Source organism: Eurypyga helias, unplaced genomic scaffold, assembly GCF_000690775.1.
Source record: "Eurypyga helias isolate BGI_N326 unplaced genomic scaffold, ASM69077v1 scaffold9048, whole genome shotgun sequence".
Lineage (NCBI taxonomy): Eukaryota > Metazoa > Chordata > Aves > Eurypygiformes > Eurypygidae > Eurypyga > Eurypyga helias.
The window spans coordinates 53,550-69,095 of NW_010268903.1; the positions used below are offsets into that span (position 1 = coordinate 53,550).

General features: G+C 35.6%; 1 protein-coding gene across 1 annotated transcript in view; it reads right to left on the reverse strand.

Moving 5' to 3' along the window:
- The window catches only part of RYR2 (ryanodine receptor 2 (cardiac)), a gene marked incomplete at both ends in the record, with an annotated part of 65,457 nt that extends 50,704 nt beyond the window's left edge, over window positions 1–14,753 (reverse strand). The window contains 5 exons of the mRNA XM_010157909.1: window positions 2,536–2,695; window positions 4,572–4,655; window positions 9,036–9,139; window positions 13,196–13,300; window positions 14,537–14,753. Coding sequence (XP_010156211.1) covers window positions 2,536–2,695; window positions 4,572–4,655; window positions 9,036–9,139; window positions 13,196–13,300; window positions 14,537–14,753 — 670 coding nt within the window. The remainder of the gene's footprint in view (window positions 1–2,535; window positions 2,696–4,571; window positions 4,656–9,035; window positions 9,140–13,195; window positions 13,301–14,536) is intronic.
- Window positions 14,754–15,546: the final 793 nt, after the last annotated feature.

Here is a 15,546-nt window from a genome sequence, read left to right on the forward strand (position 1 = left end):
TGCAGAGTCAGTAGATAAAATACAGCAGAGCTGTTCAGTGAGTAGATCAGAGAGTTGTCTTCTTTCCCTCTGCTTTCTCCTGGCGAGCCTCAAAAATGTTTCTTCATAGGGCCACAACATTTTAGATTCAACAGTAGGGTCAGGCCTTTTTCCCAGGCACATAAGAGAGTTATGTTTCCCTGAGAACATAAGACAGACTTCAGGATTCTTCCAATACTAAAGTTCAAGTGTTTACTTTTAGGTTACATCCATACCAGATTTTTCTAAACAATGGTTTTATTTTACTTATTTAAACCAAAGTTGTGGCCTGGGGCAACTCCACTGCCTTTTGGGAACCATAATGAAACTAATGATTTATTACTATCACATCACACCTCTTTGAAAGCAGAGCCTTCTAAATCAACAGGCACATCAAAACATACATGAAGACAGTGTATAAACACATTGTGTAGATGTAAAGACAAAACTTTTTCTTATTGCCACCCACTCCCACTACATCTTTTGCTTATCATTCCCAACCCAGTAACACTGAAGTAGTCTTGGACAGCAATCTTTAGGTGCCTTTCTTACTTAATACCTCACTAATTCAGAAAATATATAATTTAACTGCAAATTCACCCCAATAAAGGTTGAAAAAACAACACAAAGAATTTTGCCAAGATATACAGATACACAGCATAGGTTAAATTCTCTTTGGTATCTAAAAAAACTTTATTCACTATATATGAGTTGTGGGTTTAAATTTTCCCAACTCTAGTTAGAAATACAATTAGCTAAGATATGTATTTGATTCTAGAAAATCCTTAACTTCATCTGAACCAATAAACTGCTGTAAAACTAAATGTAGTTTTAAGATATGTTAGGGTTCTATCAAAGCTGTAACTATTTCCTAACTTCCATTAATTTCAAAACTCCTGATTGACAATATATTGAAAATGTTTGGCTTCTGGGAGAATAAAATATATGGGAGGCATGATGTAAATTATTGAGTGCATATCTCAGAAATAGTTCTTTTGAGCATCTAGACTCAAAGACTCTTATTCTAGAAATTAATTGTACATTGCCTCCACAAACACAGGATTAAAACAGTGGGCTGAAAATGAATTACTCTGTTCCTGCTACCTTCCAACACCTCTCATGGTTAATAATCTCTCCTAAATGTTAACAGCGCTTCAAAGGCCACCGTCCCTTACTCAAAGATGCTGTATTAGGGGAAAAGATAATCCTGTTGTAAGCAGGAGAGTTGCAAAAACACTAAATTATCTTCAGTGTTTATCCAATAGGGAACGGTACACATATTCCAGTCTGCAAACACAAGAATTGGCTTACTGTCTGCCTAGAGCCAAACACAGAACAGACTTCATAAATAGGTTACAAAGAAACAAAATGAGACCTTTAAAGTAAGATACTGTAATGGACAAGCTGAAATGCTATGTCACATATATTTTGTCACATAAATGTACTTTGCCAGTTTGTGATAAGGTGAACTGAAGTGCCTAACAATATATATATAACCCAAATTTTTTTTTAATATACAAAAGCTTTTGGTCTTGTAGAAAAACAAAATTTGAAATGTGCTGAACTGAAATGTATAACAAAGTTTTGTCAAAACCCAAAACCACTGTTTGTAGACAGGAAAGGGCATGTGCCTACAAAACAGCTGTTTTCAATTTTTGCAAAAAAGAATGATTTTTCATGTCCAGCACAAAACCATGGATACTCAGGTTTTTTTCCCCAAGGGGTGAATTTTCCTAAAATTTCACTGTGATACGCTACCACACATGTATTAAGAGAAGTGAAGACACCTTTCTCCATGTAAAATTAATAAATAATCACAAGAAGAATATACAATATGACTCCTGATGGAAAATTAAAATAGTAGCTGTCTTAAAAATTAATAAGTTAGGCTCACTGTATACCAAATGGATTTTTTTTTTGGTAAGAAAAACACAGACCCTGAGTTTTGCTGTTAACAATCCACCATGCTTCATTTCACTCCTCTCCCTTATAACACATTGTGATACCTACCACACAGCGTTCCTATTAACTGAATCAAAACCACTAAAGCAGGACTGGAACTTGGAGATTTAATATTCTCAGTTAAACATGGCCTCTGCCAGAAATACAACACATTAGCAAAGTGATTACTAGAAGTTTACATTCTGATTTCCCCGGATAAACAAAATTATTCAATCCCCAAGACTGCAAACATTTAAAACGATTCCCCTACTGAAAGTCAATGTTTACACTTCCTAAAATGCTAGAGCATATTAGCTTCCTGCATGCAATTTTCTCACCGTGAGATCTAGATAGCATATAAGAATATCACCAATTTTTTAATACTGCTTGTAAAAGAGGAATCTCATACTGCTAGAAGATTTAGCAGTACTGCTTAAATTATGTATTTTTCTTTTCTTTGACTGACGGACTCACATTCATTAGCTCTTTCTTCCTGCTTTTGTACCCCCATTATTCCCATTTATCTGTGAAATATCTCAATAGATAAGCGCTTTTTCAAGTGGCTGAAGCACTTACCTGCTGGATACCGTATGTCCAGCCTTGCCTTATACGGTCCCTTGCCCACACATTGTGAGCATTCTCTGCCAGTTTATCCACCATAGCTTCTTGAGAGGGAGTCAGTTTGATAAAACTCAGATCCATGGGAGCAGGCTTATATCCACTCAACAACTGGTAGCTGTCAAAAACCACAGAACTCGCAGTTACTTTTCAGTAAGAAAAAATTAATAGAAACAGCAAAGGAAAGAAGTGACACGTACGAAATATATCTACGTAAGTAATCCGTCTTTCAACATAAAGAATAATTAACTGACATTTAATTCTGTTTCAAGCTAATTGCACCTTGATGGGATGAAGTAGCTGGTAATGAAAGCTACCCAAAATGGTCTGAACTAAAAATGTTTAAGTATTTTAGTACTTTCATATATTTAAAGTAGCAGATTAATAAATCTACTTATATAAAACACTTATATGAACACTATTATTGTTACTTCTGAGCACTTTACAACACTTCTTAAATTCTATCTACCTCCTACTGAAGCAAGGAAATATATTCTTCCTATTACATGTAGGGATGTGAGAGGCAGAGGGGGTCAAATAGCTTACTCAAGATCACATATGAAATCCATCTAATGAAAGTTTGTCTTTATAATACTTCATACCTTAACTATCATTCAAATCACAGGAACAAACTGTTAGAATTTAAGCATGCCTTCAGAACAAAGAGACAGCTTCCTCCCTATTTTTAGTGCTCCTAAGAACAGTGTTGTTCGGTTTTACAAAGTTGTTCCCATCAAATTAATTAGAGTCATCTCCCGCTGTACTTATGACCAAAACTTCTTCAATAAAGGACTTAATTCATATGGTGATGGATGCAGCACATCAGTACTTCCTAATTTTACAATGAAAACGTACAACACTATGCGGCACCACCATGGTGGTGGACGTTGCCTCCCTTGCCCCAGCTGATGCAGGAACGTGCAGGAGAAGGGGAGCAGAAAGAGCAAAACAGGGGTAGACAGACAGGGGCTGCCCATGTGCTAGTGGGGGTGTCTGCAAGGCAGCCTCTGTGAGGAGAGGTCATGGTCACCCTGTGCCAGACACAACAAGTTCCAGTGGGCTCCAAAAGGGACCCGCCACTGACCAAAGCTGAGCCCCTGCAAAGAGCTATAAGTTGTTACTGGTGGTATTAGCACTTACCATTGCTCCTAGTCACAACCAAGGAATCTAAATTACTAATTTAGGTTTAAGAATAATGGAACATACAGAAATCCTCTCATACCAAAATGTGACCTTTATCTTTCTGGTTTTATACACATTATAACCCTCCTCCATCATGATGAATTTTCATACCATTCTAGACAAATTTATAACCGATGGGCTCAAATGTAGGTTGGGCCGTAGAGCTGTCATATGCCCATCACCAAGTACAGTTCCATTTCTTTCAACCGTGTGCAAGTTCTAAATTCTTCATTCCAAATTCTTCATTCCTACACCGGAGAGCACACAGGTGCTAAGAAGAAGCCAGGGCACCTTGGCTGGGCCATGAGAGCTGGTTTCAGAGCTGCAGTAGTGGAAGCCACTATATCATACCAGGCTGAGCCCAGTCCTACTAATGCTGTTAACAACCAGTAACTCAGGAAAAAGTCAGGCAGCTATACCAGTTCTCTTCAAATCAAGTCCCTAGATGACAATTCTAGGACTTTCAAAAGAGTTACCTTTAAATATCTGCAGCACAGCAAAATATATCAACAAGTTTGCTGTAAAAATTCTTTACCAAGTTTCTGATGTAGACTCCATATATAAAAGAACTATGTAACAATGAATGCCAGACACGCCAATGAATCATGGAAAATCTAAACTTTGTCTACACATCAGATCATAAACATCTAAAAGACAAGTGTGGATGACTGCGTGTGTAAATTTCTGAAAACTCATATGCATACCTGCACACCCAAGTACCAATAAAACTAGCAATATATATCAAATTGTTAAAATACAGTTTGCTTAACTGACACTGCCTAACAAAAAGATGTATTTGAATTTCAACTTACTTCTTTGGAAGTTTCATTTTTTTCACTTTTTCTTCAGCATGTTCATCAGCAATTCCAACATGGCAGCCTAATGCCAGCAGGGTTCTAGGACACAGAAATCAGAAAAATTAATTGCAATGTTTCTATATTCAGAGTTGCTTCTGGGTATATAAATGGCACTATACAACAAATGAGACCTACGGGAATGACATCAATATAATATGGAAAGATCAACACCAGCCTTTTTATATACAAGATTTTTGACAGTGGCAAATGCCACAAGATGATCCTAAAACTATCAGTAAAAACATGAGTAGGCTACTTCAAAATGGAACTATCATACAGCCCATTTCATCTACATGAGGCATCGGTTGAAAGATTCCCTGCCCTTGAAATACTTATTTCTGCTTTATATACTTATTCGTGCTGTTTATATACTCCTTCATACTGCTTCATATAAAAATCTTTTTATGTTATGTTATTTACTTCAAAGCTGCTGAAAGGAGAAAAGGCAGGAAATGTCACTTCTTAGATGTGTCATCTTTACAAAGGGAGGCTGATTCAGAGATTCTAATTGGATCCGGATTTTGTTAGGACATGCTACTGAAGAGAGGGCTGACAGCAGAATGCATGATAAGCACTAGGCCCAAATTGCTATCTTAATGCTCAGTATGGATACTGCACATTAATCCACTTCAGAGAAAAAGACTGAAGCTAGATACAGTGTGTCATGTACAAGACGACTCCTACCACAGAGACACTTACCCAGGTAGCACATATTCTGGCCTGATTCTGCAACATGCAGCTCATTTCAGAAGAAAAACATGCTCTACATAACCTTACAATAGAGTTGACAGTATTAATCAGGTTTCTGATTACTTCAGACCTGTTCCTGTCCTTACAGTCACACTATCCAGCAGCATAAATCTTAAGTCTCGTTCATCTCCAGGATTTATTGACACATCAATTAATTGTTCCAGCACTTACATTCAATACTGGGTTATCAACTCTTCATTTCTTTAGCCTAGATGCATTACTAAAATATTTACATTGAAATTAAAACAAATCCTGGACAAAAATCAGATGCTACTTTGGAGTCAGAAGTTCCGCACAATCTGAGGGTTACACCCATATCTTTGACTGATTATGCAGAAGAAATTACAAGTGTAAACCTTGGACTCCATTCCAAATTTTCCCAATGTGGAAGAAAGATGGTAAACAAGGTTTTTCTTTTTCTTGTCTCTAGTTAAAACAGTATTTTCTAGTCTTGCTTTAACTATATTTATTGCTCTTGAACTGACTGGTAAAAAAGAACATAAATATTGCTCTGGCAGTATTTCTCTTAGCAGATGAATCATATGTTCCAAGGAGATTCTTAGAGCATATTTTTAGTGCTATCTACATGAAGTAAATCCTACCGTTATGGTCTGTGAACTCTGATTTAAAAGTAGACAGTAAAATCAGACACAAGGAAATACAAGTGGTCACCTCCTGCAAAACACAGTATCTGCTAAGAATAAGCCATGCAGCTGAATTTCAGTTGGCATAAATCCTACCTGATTCCCATGCAGCTATCACCAGCATGAGTAAGAGAACATGTCTAACAGTGGAAAGCAATACAGAGGAGCTCAGCCCTGGTAACCCTGATTTTCTTGTAATATAAGACAGGAATTTGAACCCTACATTATCTCCACCCAGACACAGCAAATTCAAATCAGAGAGCCACAGCAAGATAAAAAGTCACACCATACTGGTGGAGCCTGAAAGACCCCTAAAGCACTTCAAAGCTAAAATAGAAATACAGAAATAGCTGAATGCAGCCCTCGGCATAACATCAATACGTGTAATTATCACACACAACTGACTAAACAGGTAGAAACACAAAAGTCAGCCACAAAATAGTAAGCATAAAAAACCTCAAGATCAGACGACAAAAAATATATGTAAGAATGTGCAGAAACAGCATGAGCAAGCATATTTTAACCCCATGACATTTTCAGAGGTAACTCATTCCTGAATCTTGACATTTCATATAGAATATGATTTTTATAGTTCACAAAAGTCTTCAATCATACTGAAAAATATACAGAGATTCCAATATATTGAAAAGAAATGTGTGTCAGGTGATATGACTCAGAACTTCCTAGTTTTCTCCCTCATCTAGTAGAGCTGGCAGCAAAACCAGCAACAAACCACCAACAAAATTAAATTACAGTAAGGGTTATTCTTGATGTCTTGCAACTACTTCAAGTATGCAGTTTGATGCAAATTGCAAAGAATATAGCATGTTCTGAAGCACTGGAACAGGTTGCCCAGAGAAGCTGTGGATGCCCCATCCCTGGAAGTGTTCAAGGCCAGGCTGGATGAGGCTTTGAGCAACCTGGTCTAGCGGAAGGTGTCCCTGCCCATGGCAGGGGGGTTGGAACTAGATGGTCTTTAAGGTCCCTTCCATCCCTAACCATTCCATGATTCTATGATATAGCTGACCAGAGACAAGTTTAAAAGAACGCTTTTTTCCCCCTCTTCCCCCTTTCCCCCCATTTGGCCTGAATACTAGTACACTAGAAACATCTAGTAAAGAACCAGTCAAAGTAGCTTACAATTCAAGTCATCACAGTATGGATCAACTAGGACAGATTAGTGCACCCATTTTTCCAACTTTGAAAGCTTGCAGAAATGAAGCAGGAAATTTGAATTCTCGCCCCTTAACGATAGATATCTACGTGATAAATACAACATTAAACTGCAAAATAAGAACAGTATACCTCAGAAAACAAGGATTAACACAAGAACGAAATTAAGATTGAGCCCATTAAACATACAAATATTGAAATCCATAGAAAGACTGAACGCATTGTTTTGGACACTATCCAATTAATGAGAAGTCTCTCTTTAAAAGCATAAGTAATATAACTACTAGAATAAAAGTAATCCATAATTTATGAGTTTACAAAACAAAATTATTTTTGCTTTGTTAGGGTTAGATTTAGAAAAGCACTGCATCCTGAACCAGTAATCTTATAAGGACTACTAAAATTTGTTTCATATCTAGTGAAACATTAGGAGTGTGCATTTAATTTTGAGAGTATGATTTTTATGATGCCTGATTCATATTATATAGATTATTCTAGCAAAAAATCCAGCTGCAGGGAAAACCTTTAGTTGTTTCATAAAATGGAAAGGAAGAAGCTATTCTGGATACTTAACACGTCGTTTGTCAGGGCTCTCAAAAGCTTTCCTTGAAATTCTAATACCTAGCTGAAGACAAATATGAACTTATTTTCTTACCTCCAGTGGTGTTCCATTTATCTCTGAATGCTTTTTCTCTAAATAATACCAAAATATCCCTACAGAAATTGTTTTACACACAGGTTCTTAAATATATTTTTTATCAAGTAATTTACTTCATGTGGGAATGGTGGACCAGTAAATAGCACAGAGAAGCTGACAAGAGAAGGACACTACAAGAAATTCTAGGAGGATTGTTCTAACTAGCTTTCTACTATGAGGACACAGTTCTTATGAGTGAAAACACTATATTGCACATCAGTTTTCATGGCAATTTTTTTAATAATATATTACAATTATTCCCAGAAAAGTACTGTCACAGGCAGATAGCCATCCCTTGGTAAGACTATGAATAGGGAAAAGCAACTATATTTTAAAAAGAAAAGAAAAAAAAAAAATCAGTGGATTGCAAACAGCAGTGACTGGAAAACCACATATACCACTGAGCATATATCAGTTTGAGAAGTATTTTAACATGTTGGCTACATGTAATGTTATATATGGAGGGAATTACTTAAACTAATAGATTTTCAATGCATTCATAGCAAAGTAAAAACTCACACTTGCTTGATGGACAAAGTTGAGAAGAGGAATCACCAGGTAACTGGATTACTTGAACAGAGTCATTAACATCTCACTGAAACTTTCTGCATTCCAACTGGAAAGCTTCCATCACATTCACACACCTAATCACTCATCCACAAAAGGAGGGATTGCCTACTACTGCTTTGTGGCAATATGCAGAGATGACACAGAAATAGCAGCAAGCGATCCTGAAGCAAAGCTCATCATTAGTCACGTCCAAAAAACACCCACTGATTGCCAAAGTGCGCTTTATCAATAAAAAAATTAAAAGTAATTAAACTAAATTGAATAAAACCGAATGAGAAGTGAAGATTTTTTTTCCAAAACTTGTATCTATTTCTTCCCTCCAAACTAAATGAAAGCTGTCTGAGTTGCCATTTCATAATAAGCGTTATCACATAGTTCTAAAATTCCACAGATATTTCAAAAAACCCTATATAAGCAATTTTCAATGCCAAATAGATCATGTATTCATGTATCCCATTCCATCATTTTCATATTATTACCCTCACCTACACGTCAAATCATAATTCACATGACAAATTATAATTCTGGAAACTGCAACTCACTAGGAAACTCTCACTATAATCTTCAAAAGTTCTACCAACTTACTTCAGTGTTTCAAGTGACATTTGCAGGTTATAATTTCTTTCCTGTTCTGGCAATTTTGAGAACTCCACTAAGCATGGGTGTTGTCTTTTGTTGTCATCTCTAACCTGAAAAGATAGTGGAGAAATAAGTTTAATGTGTCTTTAAAAAAACAGAAGAAATTTTAAAACCACCCAAAACACAAAGTATTTAAAGCTGATCCTGTCAGAATTACTCAACAACACTTCAAAACAGGAAGTATTCTGTATTCTCAGAGCATTCTGTTAAACAAAGGCAGAGTTTTCATTTGCAAATAAACTTAAGATTTGCAGATCTCAAGTGGAATAAATGCTAATTTGTACATTTCATTACACAGGCGTTCACAACAAATACGCAAAGTTCAAGAACAGTGCAATCTGTGTTATGTTTCACCATACAGCCATAAAATAACTCTTCATCAGCACCATGCTTCAAAAAAATATAGATCTAGTGGTATAAATATGTTGATATGAATAATACTGAAGTCCTTACTTGAAGAAAGTAATGATATAAAGGATACACCTATCAATTCAGAAAAATGTTTGTTATGTCCAGTAGTGTACAAGCAGACTGCCACTGTTCAGCAGTCACAAATGATTCAAACATTAATTTACTTTTACTTTAGTGACAGCAGAACCATGAGGACTATAATTTACAAAATCCTACATTTTATACACTTAAAAATTTCGTCAAAAACATTTTTAACCTGCACTACTTCTATACAGTTTTAGCCTAATAATGGCCGTAACTAGGGAGGACAACCTGAGAGGCTGGGAGAACTGAGCAGTCTACTCCTCTCAGCTTTCCATCTTTATCATGCTAGAGCTCAGTCAGCACAATCTACAATGATTATGTCTTGGCTAGAAGGGTTGATAAAAAAGATTTGTTCGTAAACATCACCTACAAGATCCCAATGGAAGTATTAACTTTTGCTCAGTTGAGACTACATTGTCATCCATATATGACAAGAATTTTGTGTCTATCTTACATGAATCATAAGATCACTAATTATATTAATCTTGAAAGCTGCAAGGTGAAAGTTAATGAAAAATAACGTTATTGACAACTTCTGATCAATCAGAATAAATAGAAAATGGAGTTTTAACAGTTGAAGTTAAGAAGCCTAACTGTTATACATTTTCCAAATTGATCTTTACTTATCTGGTGAATATAGGACGGCTTTTAAATTATTTTAGCATAAAAAAAGACAGAGGCAGGAATTCTCAGTGAAGTACCACTGAACAGGGTATAAGCTGTTCTCAACAGCTTGTCTTGTTGTTTACTTACAGAATCAGATTTGATGTTTTAAAAGGACAAGAAAGCCAGTGGCATATGAACAGGCATGAAATTTGTGGCTTTCAGGAAAAAAAAAAATCTAATACACTTAAACTGATTGCTGGCCCTACATACTGCATCAAGTAAAAGAGCTTCTCTTTGGATATTTTAATGTAAATGTCTTAAAATGAAAAAGCTCTATCATCATTGCAATAAATCCACATATAACATCTAACATTACACTTAAGTAAAATCATAATATTGGGACATAAACATAGTGTGTTAGAGCAGGGGATGAAAAAAGTTATCTGTAGACTGTAACCTTTTTATAAAGTGTCACTAATTCCAAGCCCTGAGTGTTAATATACATGAGAACCCACAGAGTGAATATGAACATGGATCACTGGTAGCTGAAATTTATTTTTTATTTACCATCATCTGATTTTGCCAGCTCTGTGTTTTTCTATAATGTTAAATGTAGACTACTACTCAATCTATCTTATTTAATCTCATGAAAAAAATCCTCACATTTCACTACAATATTTCTGAGTAACATATTTTTGCGTTTGGATCTAAGCACATCATAATTATCAAATTGAGCAGTAGTCATTTGTTTATGTTTTGGATTGAAAAATATTTACAATCTCCATGGGATATTTATCTTCATCTGATGGGATAATATTCTTTGGACAGCCAATACAAGCAGTTCGATTAAAATCATTAGCAGCTAAAATGAGAAACATCTTTTAGCAGACACTGAAAATGTTTATTTGCAGATTTCTAAGACTTTTGGCAATCTGCATTAATAAAGATTCAGTATAGTCTCCATTAAGAAGGACTGCTCTAGATCTATGTAGAGCTAACTTAAATCTTAAACATCTGGTGTTTTTTTCTTAAAATTCCAATGGTAATTGAATTTCCCCTCGTGACACTCTTTTTACTCTACAACTACAATGTATAACACTTTTATATATATTTTCAACATAATTAGTAGATTGCCTCTCTGTCCCCCTGTTTTCTCTGAGCACAATATAAAAATCTACTGTCTTGCAAACAAACTATGTAAGTGGCAGAACTCGTGACACCTATCAAATCTTTATTTTTGTGGCTGGTTTTAAATATACAGCAAAGTTCAAGGAATAAAGATATGCAGATGTGTCTGATGATTACAAGTGGACACCTAAATACCACTCAGATTCAGACTTATAATGAAGCCACTTTATTTCGCTGCATTAACTAGTTATTTTGCTTTGTTACATATATAAAATGCAGTAGTAATAACTGGTGAGCTACACACAGATCTGATTAAACAGTCTGTAGGAGGAAATATAAAAGGCAATATACAGCAGATTTCTTTAATAATCTGGAGAGACATTTAAATCTACAGGTTGTTTGTCTTTTAGCCTTTAAACTCATTGACTTGGCGAAAAAACACCACCTGCTACTACCTATAATGCACCCTGCTCTGAATTAAAAAGACCAAATCTAACTACGATTGAAATATTATTGCGTCCAACCTGATAATTTCTATTTCATGCCTTCCCTCAGTACTCAGTAACTGCACTGTATCAATTCAGGTAACTAGAATTGCCAACAGTGCCTTAAACTGATGAAATCATCTGTGAGAAACCAGCATGACAAAGGAGTCAATCTTCAGATGATCAGCATATACTTTGCCACATTACCAAAGTGAGTAAATCCAACCACAGAACACTACAGCTAGAGAGAGAAAGCTGAATAACTTACAAGATTTAGCACCTGGTTTCATTTTGAACATAACTACAACACTGTAAACTGCTGTTTAACCTGGTGCTTACTATATATTGTTTAAATTAAAATGGAGTTCCACTGTACAATTAGATTCTTGATGGTAAGTAATGGCACATTAAAAGTTCCTGCAGATTGCTTTACAGCTGGTATGATTATACCACAATTAAAATGTTTTGACACATTCATTTAACTGAGGTTTTGTGTTTGATTTGGTGGGGAAAGCAAGAACAACAACAATCTGGAAATCTTCTCTGTTAATCAAATCTTTTGAAGTACTGCTGTATGCTACACATATAACACCTATGCCCAGTTAAATTAAAGCTGTATTCTGAACTCCTCGGAAGACCAAAATCTTTCAGTAACAAAAATAGGATATATACATGTTTCTATACGTGTATACGTGTTTTTACATTTACATTTAGTGTCTACTGTATGTTTCTATATACTCTTCACAGCAATAGTTCTTTATAAACAACACCATTTGGGATCTAAGTAACTAGCTTGCATACTTTTTAATGACTGATTTTAAAAAAAAAAATTAGACTGCATTTTGTATAAAAGCCAGAAGCCACCTTTTTTTTTTCCTGTCATACTCCATGAAAAGTAAGAAAGAGATAAGAAAATAGCTATGTGGAGCACCTAATACAGTCATGAGGCTGAAAAGTAGAAAGAAGGAAGAAGAAAAGAAGATTTAATGGAGTTTCCCAAATGCAGCACTTATTTTTCATGAAAAGTGAGCTTTGGGACTTCTGAAAGTTATGTCAGTCAGTAGATGGGAAGACAACCAAGAATAACTTGCCATTGGCTTCCTCCAGCAGGCAACTAAACTTCTTGCCCTAAGAATATACAGAAGATGAAAACTCCACTATGTTCTTTCTGTGCTAGGAATTAGACTGGCTGAAAGTTTCAGCACCATACAGCTTTAAAACTAGAAGTTTGGTTCAGAAATACACAAGCCCTGTGGGTTTCCACCTGCTTCTGGAGTGTAAAGCCTTGCAAATCTTGGAAGTTTACAAAAACTGCAGTGCCATTAGCACACTGAAACCACTGTGCTGGATAATACTACTTAGTTAACAAAAAGTAAGTTGGAAGGTACATACTGGTCCATACTGCCAGCCAAGTTCAATCTTATTCATAACCCAAAGTTCATGGATGTTCTCTGCTAACTTTTCTCTAATTCTTTCCAGGTGAGGAGGCAAAACAATCTAAAGAGAGAAGAGAGAAAGAGGCTATTAAAAATAAGTTGCTTGACAGTGCCACCCAAATTTTGTAACAGACAAAACCTTGTACAAATCAGATCTCTCAACTATACCTAAATTATCATTCAGTTCTCACTGACTAAAGTGAGTGAGAATTATTAAATCAAAAGAAATACTTTAACCTATGAATTTAGAAGTCCCAGAGTTTGACCAGCAAGGAAAAATGGTTTTAAATCCCACACCTCCAAATGGCAAGGATTACATTCCTGGTAGCTGGCTAGAAACTACTCAAAACAGCACTATTTCTCAGTTTAAAACATTCTAAAATTGTCAACAACCAAGGTAATGTTGTGAAAACACTTCAGACAAATACACATATTTGAGAAGTGAACACCATTTTAAGAAAAATTATAATGATTTCAGATGACAAGTGAAATCAGCACATCACTCTACCTCTAAAACTTTAAATAGACAGTAACCTCAAATATCCAGTGCTGTGATTCATTATAAAGTTACCCTAATTGTTAGTGTTACAGAGCAACAATTACATGACACATACAGAATGCTGTATTTAGCGCATAAGGCAACAAACCTACCAGTTTGTTCTTTTTTATGTGCTTTTTTTTCAGGAATGAGTTCTTAAATATGGTAAAATCTGAGCACATAATGTGAAAAAATGTGTATCATGTCAAAATCTGGTTACGTTTGAAGTGAACTGTTGTTATTTGTGATCAGAGGAGGAGCTTTTTGATATTTCTTAATATCAAAGAAATACTGCTCTTTGCACCTACATTAAAAAAAAAATCAAAATTACTTCAGTTCTTGCCGTTTATTGCCTGCAGTGGGTCAAATGACACTCAGTAACCTGAAATTCCAGTAAAGACTTAGAGCTGAAGCTGGTCTGTAAGTCTTATCATAATACAAAGTCCTCAGTAATTGTAATTAAACAGTAAAAATGTCTAGTAACAGAACAAGAAGTTTAAACATGATTTTTTTTCTCTACTTTAATATTAAGGGTAGAACATTCTTTACTGTAGTTTGTGAACTAAAATACATGAAATTTCTACTGAGCACTAAAAAGACTTCACGCACCACTTACCAGTGTCTCACAATGGAACATACCAACCAAATCCCAAGAAAAAACAAGTTTGAGTCAAGCAGCAAATTCAGTCAAATGTGAAAAAACATTGGGCTCTGATATATGTGTTTAAAAATGAAAATGCAATCCCTCAGTTTCCATACCTGGCTAGTATCTACAGGAACTGGAGTGAAAGCTGCCTGTGACAGAGAGATAGTGGGACCCAGTAGGTCTCTCGTATAGCTACGATCCTGCTTGTACTCCCGACTGTGCTCCACTTTCAGCTTCTCTTTTGGTAGGACAGCTTCAAAGCAAGGGGCATATCCAGGTGGAGGAAGGAACTTAAATTCTCCATGGCGACCTCCAAGCAAGAAACGTACCCTGTAAACGTCAGAGTTACTTCAGATAACTGAGACATCTTTGGTATCAAACCTAACCAGTTTCTAAGCCTAATAACAATTGAATGTTATTTCTTTTTTAAAAGGGAAAAAAATTTAAAAATCAATGTTGCAGTTTCTTTGCATTTATACAGTTCAACTTTCTCTAATTAGTACTAGAATTGATGAAGTAGGAGGTGAAAAAAAACATGAGGAAAAGCAAACCATTCTTTCTTTTAGATAATTTCTACTTCCATAAAAGTATTCTAAACCATGAGACCAAAGAGAAGACACAGGGAGAGAGGGAGAGAATAATCAGTTTACCTAGCACACCTATGAAGTAAGCAGCAGCCTTTTGAGTCTCAGAAGGCAGAGTTTATAACCCAGAGTAATCAATCAGCCACCTCTGAACTCCAGCCATTGAGGAGTGCTCCATTTTCTCTCATTTGAGAAACGAACCTGAAAAGTCCGTGGAATACTCGCACAGAACACTGAACACTTAGGATGCAATACAAAAACTTCTGTATTTTATTCCCTAAAACTTACACCTGTCATGTTAGTAGAAACCTAGGGGAAAGCATTCTTTTATCATCACAAAATGGTCATTTTGTCATGGCTTGTGCTTACTGAAAAATTCAGTGAATGAGGTGAACATGAAGTAGCAATGACATCATCCTGAAAAATCTTCCCAGAAGATTGTCATCCAAAAGGAATCAAAAACCACCCAAAAAAACAGCCTTACAAGAGAATAATTTTGTTTCTTTTCTATTCACTGATGTGCTGGATTCAGTCAGGAA